Source organism: Falco naumanni, chromosome 7 (assembly GCF_017639655.2).
Source record: "Falco naumanni isolate bFalNau1 chromosome 7, bFalNau1.pat, whole genome shotgun sequence".
Taxonomy (NCBI): Eukaryota; Metazoa; Chordata; class Aves; order Falconiformes; family Falconidae; genus Falco; species Falco naumanni.
The window spans coordinates 53902963-53920309 of NC_054060.1; the positions used below are offsets into that span (position 1 = coordinate 53902963).

Below are 17347 nucleotides of genomic sequence, written 5' to 3' on the forward strand. Positions count from 1 at the left end.
TGAGCAAGTTGATTCCTCCCATCCCATGGAGGACTCAGAGTGGTAACAGTAGGAACCAGTCCAAAGTGATCTTTGTTCCACGTCTGTTTTTAAGCTGCTAAACCAGCCAAAGGTGGTGAAGAGTATGCAGAGGCTGATTTTTCTGATTGCTTTCTTCAGGGACAACAATACAAAAGTGTGAGGTAGAACACTACCTCATGGTGATTTACCCCAAAAAGATTTTTTGTGCACAGTACTTCCCTAAGCAGCATTTTATCTTCTTTGCCTTCATCTTCTGTAAACCTAAACCCTCTACTTTTGCCTGTATCATATCCTAAGCCACAGCAGGTCCTTAGACACTTGTAGGATCTCATTCTTCTGGTCGCCTTGCACGTGTCCAGTAGCAAACTCCCAACACACTGTACTGCACAGCACTGAGACATTTCAGCACAGCACAATCCATTTTGAGCTCGTGCTTCCTGAACTCTGGTGTTCTTCAGCAGAAGGAGGTGGTGGCAGCATTGAAGATGGTCTTGTCTAGGCAGGACCTTTCCCAATGCAAGTCAAAGAATGAAAACCTGGCTTTTATTAAACACAGTGGAAGTTTTACCATTGACTCTGGACTTTGCATTTTAGTTCAGCGTTTCTTCCTCAACTGACAGGTTACTATGCTGTATCACTGTTGTTGATGGAGCACACTGCAGAACTCTACTCATCCTCACCAAGGGCTTCTGGAAAAGTTGGAATATGGCCCAAAATTCTTGGCTTTTTGCCCTTGACTTGGCATATGCTAATCAGAAGATATTCATACATAATCTATTTGTCCTTTGCAAGAAAAAGTTCAGTTTATTTCCCTAATATTTAGGGGAATTAATAAAATGAAAATTAGCTGTGCTTGTCCTGATCTGAGTACTAGAACTGCTACTGTCTGCATTAAAAATATTGTCTGTCGTAAAGAAAAGCTACTTTGGGTGAGTATACAAAAGAATATTAAAAATATCAAAGACAAATAAGTATTAAACAAATTCTTGATAATTTGCCCTCCAACCTGTATGAAGCAATGAAAGTGTTTTGGATACGTGAATTCTGTTACTACGGCGACTGTGTTCTGAGTATCAGGACAACTTGTCTAAATGCACTGCCTCCGTATTGTAACCTGTCTTTTAGGATGAAAGGCAGCTCTTGGAATGCTTTTCCTGCTGTGCCCTTCCTAGATAGAAGTTTTCTCCAGTTCATCCCTAGTTGGTTGTGGGGTTTTTTGTTTTGTTTTTTTTTTTTTTTTTAATAATCATCATACAGTATCTAGTTTATCATGGAACCAAAACTGACCTATTCCCAGAAAGGCAAAAAGAAATCACACCCTTTGTTTTGCTTTTCTAGTTCAAACTTAATTATAAATATACCTACCACCTGTAACAATATTTGAGATTTTGTCATATTTAATGATGTTTACAAAGTTCAGTCCTCTTACTGGAGATGGAGACTTACAGCCTCATATGCAGGGTTTGAGATACGAACCTCCTCTTTTTCCTCTCTGGGTCTTCTAGGACACGTAACACCAATAGATCGTAAGATCAACTATGGTTTGAGATATCTCTGCTAAGCCATTATTATTAACTCTTGGGTGTGACAGCCTCATAGAAAACCTTCACTGGTTCCACGTGGACAAGCAGCAGTAAGGAGCCTGTTCCTGCACCACTTTCAAAGTCATTTTATGTCCATTTGTTACCAAATGCAGGGCTGGACAGTCTCCTTTCTTGGGCTTTTCTGAGGTTGTAGGCAATCTGCAATATGGGAAGCTGATAGCAAGTCAAACTCTGTCAGCTATTAAACATACACACTCTACTGTAGAAATAAATATTGGGGTAGTTATACCTAGCTGCTTTCCACACATCATTATTCATAGCCAATATAGTTCCTAATACAGCAAAAGCCAGATTTTAGTTTAGGGAGTTCTGAGCTATATTGTCCATTCTACTGCTTTCTCATTGTCATTACTGGCCTTAAATACTCAATTTGTGGGTGTAAACATTCAGTCTCCTATTTTTGCTTCAATTCATGGTCTGCACCACCTGGAAAGCACCATACATTCCAGACACCACTATGGTATTGCATTAGCAATTGCAGGATTTATGTTAAAAATTCTAACATACCTAGAGTTCAGCATGCTTAGGGAGGAGGCAAAAACACACGTGGTTCACTGGTCTATTTTCTATCTTTGTCTTCAGCTCTTACCTGTAAACCACACTGCACCGTTAGTACACTGAATACCAGGAAAAGTTGTTCTTAATGCGACAGTAAGATGCCGTGCTCTGTAAGCATCGATAAAAACCTCTACTGCAGACAGCAAATCTATTTTAGCAGAAAAATCTGTCAGTTTGAACAAGATCAGATTTGTTTCTTTAAACTGTTTCTTGTAAAATTTTGCCACCAATGAAAACCTGATTTCAACATAAAAGGGTATCAGAGGAAGTTGAAGGGGCCAGTAACTCTCTCTACAGTTCTTACAAGTTAATCAGAACACAGGAATGAATCCCCACATCCTATTTAAATGAAGAAATAAAAAGGGATGGGATCGTGAAGGTAATTACACTCCTTAATTTAATTAATTAAAAATTTAATTAAATTCCCTATTACCAGCAAGTATTCAGGTAAAAAATGGTGACCACAATATTAAAGTTTTAATGAGTTTATTTAAAAGTCATCCAGCTATCCCTGTTTACAAGTAAACACGACACAATGTATGCAGGAGACCTGACAGACGACCAAAAAGAAGCAACAGTAACAGCACAGGTAACCTTTACAAGGCTCAGTACCGTAACCACCTTCTGTCGGGTTAGACACTCCAAACCCGGCTCTTTCACTGGAGGGGGAAGGCAGCAGCAGGGAGAATTACGCTGCCGTGAAAACGGCTGCAACTCACGGCTACAAACACCCGCAGGTTTTAACACCGACTCTAAAGGCCCCCCTTGCTGAGCCCCCCGCCCCGGCCAGGCCCGAGCCCGGCGAGCACGCCCCGCCTCCCGGTAGCCCGTGCTTCAGCCTCCGCGGGCAGCGCTGCTCACTGAACCTGCCCCGTCTGAAGGCGCTCCTGCTCCCGCGCCCCCCAGCCGAGCCTCCCCAGGGCCCCGACACCCGCACCCGCAGGGAGGGCACCATCCCCCTGCGTCCCGTCCCGGCGGCGCGCTCAGCCCGGCGCCCAGACCGGCTCTCCCATTCTCGCGGCCCCGCCGCGCTGAGCCGGGCGCTCTCAGCCGCGGTGCCAGCACCACCCAACTACCTGCGGGGAGGAGGGAGGACAAGGACGCTCTCTGCGGAGCATTTGTCTCTCTCATGACGCAGAAGACAGGCTTCTGTGGGGTTACAGAATGGCTCAGACTTCCTAAGCAAGGGAAAGCTGGATGATAGTTGCATCCCTGTAAAAAAGCTAAGAACAACTCCCGCGTCATCCCTCTTCCTCCCCCACCTCCCGATGGTACCGCCTCAATTGAAGGCGGAGCCATGCAGCTACCGCGAGAGTTCAGTGAGTTTGTCGTTATGGGAACGGCAGCGGCGGCGGCCCTGTTGCCACCGCTGGCCTCCGCGTTGCCGCCCTCCCGTGGTAAGGACGGGGCGGCCACGGGGGTGCCGGGCCCTGCCGGGGGTACCGGCCACAGGCCCTCCCGAGCGGGGAGGGGCGCCGCCCGCCCTCCCGCCACGTGGGGCTGTGGGAGCTGCGGCTCTGCCGGACAGCAGCCCCGTCGGGGCAGCGCTCGGGGTTCCTCCTGCGGGCACGGGAAAGGGCGGGCTGCCCGGCTGCCGGTTGAAACCTCTTGTGAGATTGTTGTTCGTTTGTGCGTTTGGTTTATTGTTCCTTTGGGGCCCACCTGTTGCTTATCGCTGGCTTCTTCGTTTATGTTACTTTGGGTCTTTTGCACTCACTTTTCCCCCCGCCCCGCGAAAGTGAAAGAAGCCCGTAACAGCCCTCGGGCGGCGCCGTTGGCAGAGGCCCCGGCTCGCCCGAGGGTCGGTGGGTTCGGGGCTGCCCCCGCGGGCGTGGGGCGGGGCGCCGCTGCGGGAGCCGGGAGCGCTGGGGTGTCGCTGCCCGCTCTGCGCTCCCGCCGCTCCGCGCTGTGTCGCGTTACGGACCCGCAGCCGGGAGGCGGCTTGTCCCGGTTTCTTGGACTGAAATAAACGGTTGTATTCACTTGGGCCTTCTGAGAATTACCAGTGCCTGTCACATACTCGCGTGTCTAGTTACGTGAATTCACGCCGTTTTTTGCAGAAAGCCATGCGTTTCTGTTAAAACTCAAAACTGAATTGGGACTGAGAAAGTGACTCTTTGGATTCAGGAGCTCCCTCCGCTTAGAACTACCGACTATAAAAATGCTTTTGGCTGCTTTATCTGAGATGTTTACAATGTCTATAACATACCCTCATTCTTTTGTTGATGCCAACTTTGCCAGTCCCATGCTTTTTTTAAAAGAAACAACCAGAGCTATACAGTTTCCTTTGTTGTGAGATTACTTTTAATATTTAAGCCATTTGAAGTTTCTTTGACACTAAGCAAATTTGAATACTCTGATTGGCTTGATGATACGAATATGTTTTTGTACAAACATTAAAAAAATATACTTGAGTGGCAAGCTAGGCTATTCTAGAAGAACCTCTCAAATTGCTAGAAAGGATTTGAAACTTGTTTAATCTGTATCTGAAACATTACTGTGTTTGTGTTGCTTTATTATGAAACTGACAGATTGGAAGGTTGTGTTTGGGTTTTTTTCCCAGTTTTAGGTCATAATGGATGTTACAAGGGTGAGCTTGGATAAAATTTCAAGGAGGCCTGCATGTAGCTCAAGAGCCTGGCCTATCTGTAGATCTTTACATACATCCCTGGAATTATTAACACCAGAGCCATGTGTGCCAAAGGTAATTCTTTTCATTGGGTTAGAAACTCCATGCCTAATTCTTCTTAGTAGAATGCCAAAGAAATAAGATTCTGCTTTTTAGCTTCACGTAGAGTTCTGGCTCTGCAGGTGTGCTGTAAGGGGTTATGGGAAAGTTCATGAATGTGGGGTGCTCCTTATGCATGTGTGGAATGATGTTTAATTTCATTTTTCTGAACCTGTGTTACTTTTATTTGCCACAAAAAGGGTTATTCAGTACTACAACCTAGAAAACATGGTTGTCTTTACAGTTAACCAGATTATTAAATAAACTCTATTTTAAAGAAAAAACATTTGACATGTGTAGATACACAGCTATAGGCTGTTGATGCATAAGCCAGTATGTATATAATTCCACTTCCATCCCATTTGTGCTTTTAAATTTAAGTTGGAATAAAAATTATTTTGCTTATTAAAAGAAAGCATTTGAGAAATCCTCACAAGTTGAATTTTTGACTGTAAGGTGGTCTCAGGTTGTGTTTGAATCAAGTTTTAAAAAAATATTTTATAGTATTCCAAGAAATATGTCAGCTCCAGAGATTCAACGAAGTCCATTGGAAGGAGATGTTCATCCATCCTCTGAGAAAATTAATATTGGGTATTAACTTAATTTTGGGAATGGGATGTATGATATGGTTGTTGGGTTGTAGGAACTGGGACTTGAGAATTTGAGATTTAGATTGATTTTCTTGGATTAGTCCAATTGTATTGAACCTCTGTTCACCTGTCTGTAGAACGGGATCATACCTAGATGCTTCACAGAAGTATTTTTTTTATAGGTTCACAGTCAGGTACTAATGTTAGCATCAGATAACTCTGAATCCAAGTTCTGACGTAAGCATCATAGGCTATTACATGAAAATTTGATCTCTTGAGATTGATGAGTGAAGCAGAAGCTTTTCAGCCCTTTAAATTAGACTATAAATATAGTATGAGCAAGAGATTGGGACGCTACCTGGTGCAGAGCACTTACGGTGTCAGGAAATGGATGGTGCTGTTGTACACACAGACTCTGAACTATTTGGCTGTGCCGTCTGCTGCAGCAGAAATGACATACACCTTTGGAATCATTCCCTACCTTGGCAATTCCAAATCTGGCAGTCTGTGGAATGATGAGCTTGAGAATCAATGTGATATCTAAGAAACAGAACTCTGTATCAAATCTGAAAATGGTTCTTTTATTTAAGAAGTACTCTGCAGTATTGTATAGAATTGTTGTTAGCCTTTGCGATGGTATATAATAAATTCCGATTATCTTTTTTTTTCCCTGAAAGATTTCTATTTTTATGGTGGTAATTAATTTGCATTTCATAGGTTGATTCACCTGTCACTTTGGCTGCTAGTCATCAAAGAGGCAGTCTAGAAGACTGCTGTCCAGAAGAAAACAAAGGTGATGACAGAGAGAAATCTGATGTCAGGAAAGTAAGAACAGATCAGCAAACCATAGTGGAGAGTACAACCTTCTTTCTTCACATGTGTATACTGAAACCCAATGAGTTATCAGGTGTGGGAACGGCTAATGCTTTCTTGTGTTGTGGCTAGACCAAACATTATGTCTGTATAGTTTCAGTAAAATTTTGTTGATGGAGGCAAAAGAAGATGCAAATAGGTAAAATTCTAGAAGAGAAGGAAGTGTCAAAATCTATACCTTGACTTCTTTCAAAGATGGGATTCAGGATAGTGAAGAGAAGATGCCTGATGGAAAAGGACCTGGGGGTGCCGGTTGATGACAGGCTGAACATGTGCCAGCAGCATGCCCAGGTGGCCCCAGCAGCATCCTGGCTTGTGTCTAAAAGAGTGTGGCCAGCAGGACAAGGGCAGTGATCGTCCCCCTGTACTGGGCACTGGTGAGGCCACACCTCGAATCCTGTGTTGTTTTGGGCCCCTCATTGCAAGAGGGACTTTGAGGTGCTGGAGTGTGTCCAGAGAAGGACATTGAAGCTGGTGAAGGGTCTGGAGCACAAGTCTTATGAGGAGTGGCTGAGGGAACTGGGGTGTTCCAGCCTGGAGAGTAGGAGGCTCAGAGGGGACCTTATTGCTCTCTGCAACTACCTGAAAGGGGGTTGCAAGCATCTGGGTGTCAGTCTCTTTTCCCAGATAATAGGCAACAAGACAAGAAGAAATGGCCCCAAGTGGCTCTGGGGGAGGTTTAGCCTGGATATTAGGAAAAATTTCTTCACTGAAAGGGTGGTTAAGCGTTGGAACAGGCTGCCCAGGGAAGTGGTAGAATAGGAATTCCTGGGGGTATTTAAAAAATGCATAGATGTGGTGCTTAGGGTCATGGTTTAGTGATGGAATTGTCAGTCCTGTGTTAACAGTTGGGCTCTATGATCTTAGAGGTCTTTTCCAACCTGAATGATTTTATAATTCTAAATGTGTTATTACTACTGTTGCCACTACAGCATATGTCTTGTGGCATCTAAGCTGTGACCTGCACCTTGGTGATTACCTCAAAGATCAGGACAAACCATGTGCATGTTTTTCCACGGAACTGTGTTAGAAAGTGTTTTCAGTAAGGTGTTTTTATCAAACTTCACAGAGATCACGATCATTTGTTAGAGACTTTGTATCCTATTAATGGTCCACCAGTCCAAAAATTTGGAGATTATGGTTGTAAGTTATTGCATTTAACTGAACAATGCTAATACTAAGAATATAATTTAATATAAATGTGCAGTATCTCGTTTTAATGAAAGCATTTTTAGAAGTGCTTCAAATGGCATTCTTGTGGAATTCTATAAATGGTAATAAATTAACTTTCTAGAACTTCTGGCTATTTAAAATCAGAGGAGCAAAGGCTGGTATGTGAAGCAGAAAGTTTGGAAACCTTCTTCAAGTTTAGATAAGATTTCATGACAGAATTGGGGTCAAAAGAAATCCCTTGATTCCTGCTTCTGTGTTGAACATGAGTCCTGGTGTACTAGCACATACAGTTTTTTAAACAGTAACCCACTGCAAAGGCTCTGTGGTGATCCCTAACTGACAAAAATGTATTTTTGTTTCTTAATTGTTAACATTTCAAACAGTATCTTTAAAAGTTTATCTTATGTCTATTTTATTGTGAAAAGCTTTTTCCTGTGTTCTTTCAGGATGTATCTTTGATTTGGATTCTGGAGGTGATAGCATGGGAACACAGACTTTGGAATTCTGTGAACCTTCCCAAGGAAAACTAAGTAGTGCAAAAGAAGGTATTACTTTTCAGGTGTATAAAATGAACAGTGCAATAAAACCTTCCCTGTCTCCACCCCACCCGCCTTTCATTAATCCTTCTAGGAGAGTTTGGGAGCATAGTGTATTTGAGTGTATATTATATAGTTATAAAAAAAATTACAAACTAAAAATGTATATGCATTATGATATTCAAGAAGTGTTGGATGAATTTTTTATTTAAAGATTATTTTATTAAAGGATATTCACTTTCTCTAATGATATGGTAGTATTTGAGTTTTGGATAGATTCAGCCAAAAGGCAGAATCCAGTGGTGATTCTATCTAGTGCATCTGTGCTGGTCATCTGAGGTAATACTCATTGTTTCAGAACAGAAATTGGATATAACTCAACTTCAAAGCTTCACTCAGTAGTTTTAGGTTTGAATCAACTGCTGGGCTCAGGCCAGTTGGAATAAGTACTCTTTTTTTTATTTAACTTCTGTCCTTGGGGCTTCCCTGGAGCTCAGTTAGATTTTTATAGCTCTCCCCTTGTTGTATTACTCATCTCTTTCATTGGTATGAAGTAGACCAATGCATCATAGTAAATGCCTGAGATCCATGGGTTTGTAAGGCATTTGACATCAAAAGACAAGAAAATGAAAATGTATTGCTGGACTCCAAAACTTGGAAGTCTGTGGGAACTGGACAGCACTACAAGTGTTTACTCTTGCTATGAAAGCTAACTTTGACCAGAAGAGAGGGCAGAGCATGAGGATGCTATAGGAAGGGGAAAAGCCGAAAGTAATCAAAATTGTGATCTGCATGTTCAGGAAAAAAAAAGAGGCAATAGAGAAATCTATTTTAATTAAATAATGGAACTTTCCGTAATTTATCACTGCTTGTATTTCTCAAAACAACATTTTTCTAGAACCGATATCAGAATCTGTTTGGCTGAGATGTAAGTCGAGACTGAAACTTCTATAAGATTTGAAAGTAGAGATATTACTGAGTCTCTCTCAACTCCAGAATTATTAATTTTAATAAATGACATTTCAACAGGTATTCTACTGGTCAGGCTAAAGAAATTATTTCTGACTTTAAAGCTTATTTTGTCTGTAATTTTTGATGATACTGTGGAGATGTTGAAACTTTTCCATTATAAATTTGAATTTAATAACTTGCCCAAAATTCAGGGTCTCTTCCTCCCCCACACCATAACCAACTGCTGCAGCTCGGTTTGATTCAGCATTCTGTTATGAAGGTTTCTATGTTTTTCCCTGCTACTAACTGGTTTAGAACTGAACATGATATATATGCTTGAGAATAATTGTACTCTTGTTTATGGTTTTTATCAAATTACTTGTACTGCTTTTTAGTTTTGCTTTTTTAAAAATTTTGAAATGCTTCAAGCTAGCATTAATTTTAAGTATATTCTACAGCAAACTCTTCCAACCTGGAATATTCTGAAGAAACAGATGTAGATCCTCAGATTCAAGCATCTAGGAAGAAAATGAATGAACTTGACAAAATACTGGCAAAAATACATTTTAAAGAGAGAGCAATTAAAAACAAAGGCAAAGAAAAGAGGGCAAAGCTCTGGGAAGAACTTCAGGTTAGAAGTGTTCTGCCTATTTTGTAAATAGTATACCTTAGAGTACTGTCTTCCAGGATTATCATATTTCACAAGCACCTTGTTTTATTAAATAACTCAGTTGGCTGATCAAAGTGAAGAAATGGATCTTAAAAAGTACCTTTGAATAGGTTTTAATATATTGGCTAGGTTGGCTTTGAAAGAAGGCTGTGGTCCTTAAAAACTGAGATGACCAACAGCCAAATATACGGCTGTCTAGATGTGGTTTACTAGCATAACTAGTGTTATGCTTGAGCTTGCTACTTGCAGGTATGATAAGGCATGACAAGAGGTAATGCCTATGAACTCAGGACTAAACCTCTTTATTCTGCTCTAGTGTGACCATTCTTAGGCCCATCTATTTCAGTACTGTCTGTTATTGAAGAAATTAGAGATGCTGCCTGAAGAAGCTGTAAAAATACTACAGCACAAATTTCTTCACTTTATTCCTATCCTGGTCTCTGGCAGTTAAATATCAGTTTAAGCCTTGAAACATGAGAGTTAGTATTTCTTCTGAGATTAGGCATTGTACAATTTACGTGAGTACAAATGTCTGTTGCGAAGACATGACTGCAGTTGATTGGACTGCATCTTGTAGTTTCTGTGGATTTGGATTCAGAACCATGTATACATCACAGAACTTTGTCCTGTGAAATGTGTTTTCACGTAAGAGACAATATATAACAGAGGCTTTAAACAGAGGCTCCACCATGTCTTTATCATAACTTTAGTATTGATTGTTCAGATAGTCTTGAGAAGAAAATAAAGTGTTAAGTAAATGTTGCCACTGAACAGGAATTTTAATAGGGTCTGAGTTCAGTAGACCTGATAAGCAGACAACATATTTTGCTTACAGTATTTGAAGTGAATATATGTATGTATCTGTATATTTATGCTTTATTTCTTTTGAATAGTCTATCAGAACCACTGGAAGCCAGATGGAGGTAGAAAACACAAAACTTTTTTTAGCTTTGAACTCATCATGGCAGGATACAGCTAGTAAGTAAGAAAGAGAAGTAAGTCCCTGATATAATTATTGTGTATTTTGATTAAAACTCATATTTTTGTTGGATATTATAGAAATAAAGCTTTCAGACCCTTACAATAAAATAGTCTTCACATGTAAAAGTACATCAAGGAAATATTTGAAACATTAACTGAAATAATGTTGCGTTATCACAAATGTAGAAGTTGTACTTTTAATTTTGTTTATAGAAACTGCATTTTTTTCAAAGAACTGGTGACTCTAGAAGGGTACAAATCCAGATAAATAAAGCTTGCATTTTGAAAGTTGATGGCAAACAGATATTTCAGGAAGGGTTCATGACTGATAACATCAATAAATTACTGATAGCAGGTACAGGGAAAGTTAAGAGTGGAAACCTGCTGAAAAACTTGGACGTCTTTACCATTTTTGAATATTTGGCATTAAGTGAGGAATTCAAAATTGCTGTGGTAAACAAACAAAATTATGAAGTTACTGATGTGTGATTGCTGGTGGTCATAGAGGGTTTGTCAGGCTGGAGTACTTGGTGTAGGAAGGTCAGGCAATTAAAAAGTATTAGGCCTAAAAATGTTACTTAGAAGTTCTAGGGATGTGGGCCCTGCCACACATGTATCTTGGAGAACATTTTCATATGGAGATGGGCGAGAGAGTGAGAAGGATGCAATGTCAATATCATGGTAAGGATCTCATAATATGACAGGTCCAGAGGGAGGGGAAACCCCAAGCTTTTTTAGGAATTGTTAACAGAAGAACCAAAAGAATGAGACCAAATTATGATACAAACTACTGAGTTATATGTTGGAAAGTAATACAGGAAGATGCGTGCACAGCCCAAGTCTTGGAACATGGTCCAAAAGGGAGTATGTGTCATTTACGTTAAATTTGATACTGATTATGTTGCATTTAATTCACTTCTAAAAGAATCTTAAGATTCAAAATGTGAGAGAGAATTTGAGTAAAAGGGATCATCAAATCATATAAAGTGTGATTCTAAGGAAAAGGTGTGAATATGAAACATGAACTTAGTTTTTTTTATCAGCTTTTTTCCTGAGAATTCTAGAAGAAAAAGTTTAGGATAGATGGCAGTTATTTTAAAGCAAATGTTAAAGACATGCTAGCAGACTATTCCTAGGAAGAAAAGACCAGGAAGTCTGATAAGATAGTTTATGAGTTTTACCATGATATGACAATAAAGACAAAAATATTCAAAGTAGAAATGAACACACCAATAAAAATATTTTTTTTCATTTTACTCTTTTAATAAAAATAAATTCCATCTTAAATAGCATTTAAACCAGAAAATTCTATAGCTGTATTAAAAGCAGATAAATAACTAATGAAGGATTGAGTTCTTTAATAGGAAAAGTAAACATATAATGACACAGAGAAATGTGAAATGTGATACATAACAAAAAAAGACTATTATTAAAGTTACAGTGAATACCAATAATGTAAAACTATAGATAGAATCGCGAAAGAAAAGTTAAAAAACTACTTAGAAATGTTTTCTCTACTGAGTCGGAAGGACCCAATTCTGTTGGCGTTCTAAAGCCATTGAAGCGTGTTCTGACTGAAGTATTGATAACTTTCTTCAGGAACGCACAGAGGATGTGCATGCTCATAGAGACCTGGAAAAGGAAAACAGTGGGTATTTTTAAATGTCCTTTTTCTTTCTGTGCCTAGGATCCTGCTGCGGGAGACACTGGAACAAACTGTAGACATTCTGATCACAGTGTCTTTATGGGGAGGGGCAGGGGGAACAAAACCAGGCCGTGTCATACCTGCTCAAGTGTGGTTTTAAAAAAAATCTGCTGTTTGAATGCTCTGGTGCTGGAGTTCTCAGAGGTGTGTCAGTCATATACACATTTTGCATCCTGTCCTTCATCAGTATACTTCAGTTGAAAGGAAACCAAATTGTGGTGCATCTTGTTTTTTCTTGTTGGGAAGAGAACAAGGATTTGAGATCTGCATGGTTATTGTTGAGCAACAATCTCAACTTGAATGTTGGAAATATGTGCATAATAATGGTAGCAATGTGTGGTTAAAACATTTTAACAAAAATTATTACAAGGTAACCTTTTATTTCTGTGCTAAAGTTTGGGTTATTAAAGGAAGAACACAGAACTTGACATGTGTGATATTTAAGAAGTCTCCAGTAGGTGTCAGGGTATAGTAAAAAAACAGTAAGCAAGCAAGACTGGTTAATGAATGCGTGCTTCAATTCCTGTTTTATTTCAAAGGTAACTCCTTGCTGTAGAGATAATGCACATCAAATGGGTTCTGGTGTACCGTACAGGCAAAACTCTGCATAGTTTCGATTTATATTTTTCCTCCAGCTTGATCTTTATCTTGAGTTTTCTGTGACATACCGGTGCCTTACTTTTCAGGAATTGTTTATTTAAATGACTGCCCTGACAGCTACCCTGGTTGATACTGAAATGGAATGCAATTCATAATTTGTGTCCCAGCCTTTCAGGCATAAAAAAACCTGCTGACATACTCATGGCAAAAATGTAAATTAGGAGTTAAAGGGCCTTAAATTCATTCCTCCGTACTCTGTGTAACAAAGCCACACTTTCAGTTGAATCCACTAAACTTCATTATTACAGGATGTTTGTTGTTTTTTTCATTGTGAAAAACACATTTTTCATATGTGATATATATGGTTCTTTGCAACAGAAGTCCTTTTCTGTAAGTGGTTAAGTGTATAGACTGCAAGTTAATGGTCTAACTTACACTTTTCAGTTGATATGTGTCAAAATCAGTCATGATATTTTATTTGAGTAACTGAAATAACTCTTGCATGCTAGGATGTTTGAACACTTTTTTCCCCCCTAGATTATAACCTTGACATAAACCACTGGAACTCTAATAATTCATGCACAGGCAGACACCAGCTGTGAAAACCTGGATACTTTATTCTCATTCAAAGTTCTAGATGACTTGCCACATGGTGTCTGTAGAGGCTTTTGAACTTTAGGGCCTTGGGCTGTATCTTCTAGAATGCAATCATTTGTTCTGTACGGGGACTAGTTGCTAAAAACAAAACACAGCCATGTGAAACAGCATAACTATTCATGAGACACCTTATACTTTCACCCTGTCTTTATTTCTTGAGAAATGTGGTGGTTATGTAACTTACCCAGGTAAATTCCTTTTAACTTTCACATGTGAGACCTTATAGTATGATACACATGAAACTAGATCTTCTTGAAATAAATTTTAATTAAATTTTACTGAAAAAATTCTTTGCAGATCCCTCCCATGCTAATGAAGATGAAATATGTACTTCAGTATTTCACACAGAAATTAATCCAGAAGATTATGATTGCCATGAAACCCACCATAATCATGGTAAGCTTTATTAATTGTGTAGTTTATATTTCTAGATATGGCAAAACAACATGTACAAGGGTTGGTAAAGATGACTTGGCCTTTGTGGCTAGGCCAATGAAATCAGAAAAAGCAAGACTGCTTAGTGGAATGGCAACAGTTTTTATTTTACAAATGATAAAGGAGAATAATTTTTTGTGACTTATAAAATGTTTTATTTGATATGCTAAGAAAACTTACTTTTCTATTTATAAAAATCTTCCATTGCAAAATGATGAGGTGTGTAACCGATTCATTGTAAAATGTATCATTGGTTCTTCACAGAAATTCTTTAAAAACTTGTCATTGCTGTTATTCTAAGGTACTGCAACTTTCATTAATAGGCTTATATTCAAGAAACTATCTAAAAACGAAGAGTGGTGCTGTGTACAGTTTCAACTGTTCTGTAACTTTTGTTTTTAGGGGAAATTTGTATGGACATTGTGAGAAACCTAGATCTTTGTACAACTTTATATTTTGTTATGGTGATTATTGTAAAGGCTGCATTGCTTTTATGGATTAAGTACTTTCTGGCAAAAATGAAATATCTGTACTGATTCTTTTAGACATCACTTGTTTATGTGCACCGTATAGAGGTTTCAGATGCTGGTACTAGTGTAGTGTGTCCAACATTTTAAAATAAATGGAATTGTGCTTTTGTGCCTCTGTTCTTTCCCTATTTGAAATTCAAATTTGTATGGTTGAGTAACTTCTCGCATGTGTTGTGACATAAGAAGAATAGCTTCAGCTGCCATTGCTATCAGCTGCAATTGTTTATTTCTTTGTCATCTACCATTCTATGTAAACAGAATGACTCTATCTTCCTGGTGACTGGCTAACATGACAAGGACATAATACACAGGCATTCCTTAAGGTTGAGCCATTGATGGCAGCAGAAACTCTGCACTTTTTAGAATGTGACTGTATGTTTTAATTCTTAAACCTGGACCTCAGCTCCCTTATCGTTTTATCAGTTCTCTTAGTTCATCAGTATGTTACCTCTGTGTTATTAAATGTTCTTCACACTGGGTCAGAGCAACACTGTGCTTTGATTTCTTTGTCTTCCTACCATGTGTCTTCGTTCCTCCCTTAAAACGAAGCTCAACTCTCAGCTTCCACCTTCACAATTTCTGAGTTGTGCTGGAGTGTACTTGAATAGCAGTGGCAGGTTTCATTGCTAGTATGCAGGACAGCGATGACTTCTGAAGTTCCTGGTAGAGGCATGGTTGGGAGTTGCTGTTGTTTGCACCATTTTGAGATGTTCTACATTCTCCTGGTGTGGGAACACATGTAATGGAGAGAACTTAGAACAATAAATTATTGAACTGACTTTTACTATTTCTTCTGGAGGCTTTTGATATAGTTTCTGAATAGCTAAGACATGTTTTTGGTGGCTTTTGGATGTCTAACAGTTGTCATAAAGACAGACCCTGAACAAGAGGAGCTTAACTTGCGAAGAAGCATGTATTTATTAGTTTTATAATATTACTTTAGCAGTCGCATCAAGATTTGTACCAAATCTTTGAAATTTGTACCAAAGCTACCAAAACTCATATGCAAAATTTGTTGAGCTGCAGTCTCTCTTTTACTTACCCATGGCGATCTTCAGAGTATTCCTTGTCCCAGTGATCCCTGTATGTCCCTTCTTTATTGAATGTTCTGAGTTGTTCTGTGTGATACATCCCTCTAAAAAAAAAGCTTATTCTACATTAGAGTAGCTTAGAAGTAACGTTTCATGTATGTTGCATGTTGTGTTGGTGTTTGGTGTGGTGTTTTGCTCATTTCAGGATAGAAGTTGCCATATTTATATTGATTGGCAAATTCTTAAATGATCCAGTTCCTTGATAGATTCGGGATGTTACCTGGTAATGTTATAGATAGTTTGGAATGCTTTCAGTAAACAGTTGTGCATTTGAACTGCGACAGGGTGTTCTTGGTCAGATCCAACACCTCAGTCCTTTAGGGTTTACTTGCAATTTGAAAGTAAGTCTGGTTGGTAGGAATGTTACACAGATTTTTTTTATCCATAGCGTGTAAAAGGATACACGAAATTTATTTAACAGCTTTTGGAGTCTGCTTTCAATCTCCTCACTCTGAGAAGTAGTTACTTCCATGTAAACTTCCGTAGTCTATCTTCTGTTATCTAACATGTTGAATTGGGGGGTTTTGTAGGCAAATACCCCACCTATTTTTCAATTCTCTACTTTCCATAAAAGTAAAATGTACCATGCCTACTTTTGAAGTAGTTTTTGAGACTTAGAAGTTGGTTGTATTTGCTTAGAATTTTTATTTAATATGATAAATATTTGTTGTTTGTAAAGGGAATTGCTGTTTTAAAACTGGTAAAAGTCTCTGAAAAACAGAACTTGTACGCATTTTTGTATGATGGATAGAAACCCATTGTTGAAAAAAACCCATACATGTGATGTTGTCAGAATATCATGTGGCTGTTTAGTAGCTTTACAGCTCTATGATGAATTTTATTTTTTAAAAAAAATGTTTTATAAGCTGTGTTATAATAATATCAACTATATCATCTGTTCTTCAGCTGTTTTATTTTAAAAAATGTACTTGATATGTCTCCAAATAGTTCTGTGGTTTTCAAAAAAACTATTGTCTGATTTTGTACTGATGATAAAACTGAAACAATGATAGGGTTCAAAGGAATGCTGTGGCTTTTAAAGCCACCATGTTTAACATTTTTGAGGTCGGGAATCCAAAAGTATTTTAGCCTTTGCAACACTGAGTGATCTCATATAATAAAAGCTTAAAAGTGAGATTAGATTTTGACAATAGTTATGTTTTAAATATAGCAATATAGATTATATAAATAATGAAAACAGCATATAAAAGGTTTATCTATCCACTTTATATGTTTATTAAAGATTTAAATGGGATTGCTGTTATTATAGTGCTCATTGAATCAGAAAAGGAATGATCATAACTTAGCAACTTTTCTTCCTCAAACTTCAGATTACTCAAGTGAATTAGAAAGAAATGAATTTCTTAATCAAGCAGAAAACATGCATAGCAAAAATAAAGGCAATCGGGATTTCATTAAAAAGAATGTTGAGGTAAGCATTAAAGCATAACTTCATAAACATTTTGGTAAATGTTAACTAAAAAATAGTATATAAGTACTTCTGAAGACTTTTTTTTAAACCAGGAACTTAAAAGCTAATTAGGCATAAATGAAAAAAAATCTTGCTGTAAAAAGTGTTGTTCATAGTGGAGTATTGTATAAGATAGTTCTCATCCTGAATGTTCGTATTGGTGGGGATAATAC

General features: G+C 38.6%; 1 protein-coding gene across 6 annotated transcripts in view; it reads left to right on the forward strand.

Annotated features, from left to right (window-relative positions):
• The first annotated feature begins 3506 nt into the window (after nt 1-3506).
• The window catches only part of FSIP1 (fibrous sheath interacting protein 1), an 89056-nt gene continuing 75215 nt past the window's right edge, over nt 3507-17347 (forward strand). For 2 of the 6 annotated variants that reach the window (XM_040601807.1, XM_040601806.1), the window contains exons 1-8: nt 3591-3793; nt 4753-4887; nt 6219-6408; nt 7994-8092; nt 9493-9665; nt 10598-10682; nt 13945-14043; nt 17035-17135. In XM_040601807.1, the coding sequence (XP_040457741.1) occupies nt 4759-4887; nt 6219-6408; nt 7994-8092; nt 9493-9665; nt 10598-10682; nt 13945-14043; nt 17035-17135 (876 nt within the window). In that variant the 5' untranslated portion in view covers nt 3591-3793; nt 4753-4758. The other 4 variants (XM_040601804.1, XM_040601805.1, XM_040601808.1 and 1 more) reach the window with 4 other exon arrangements.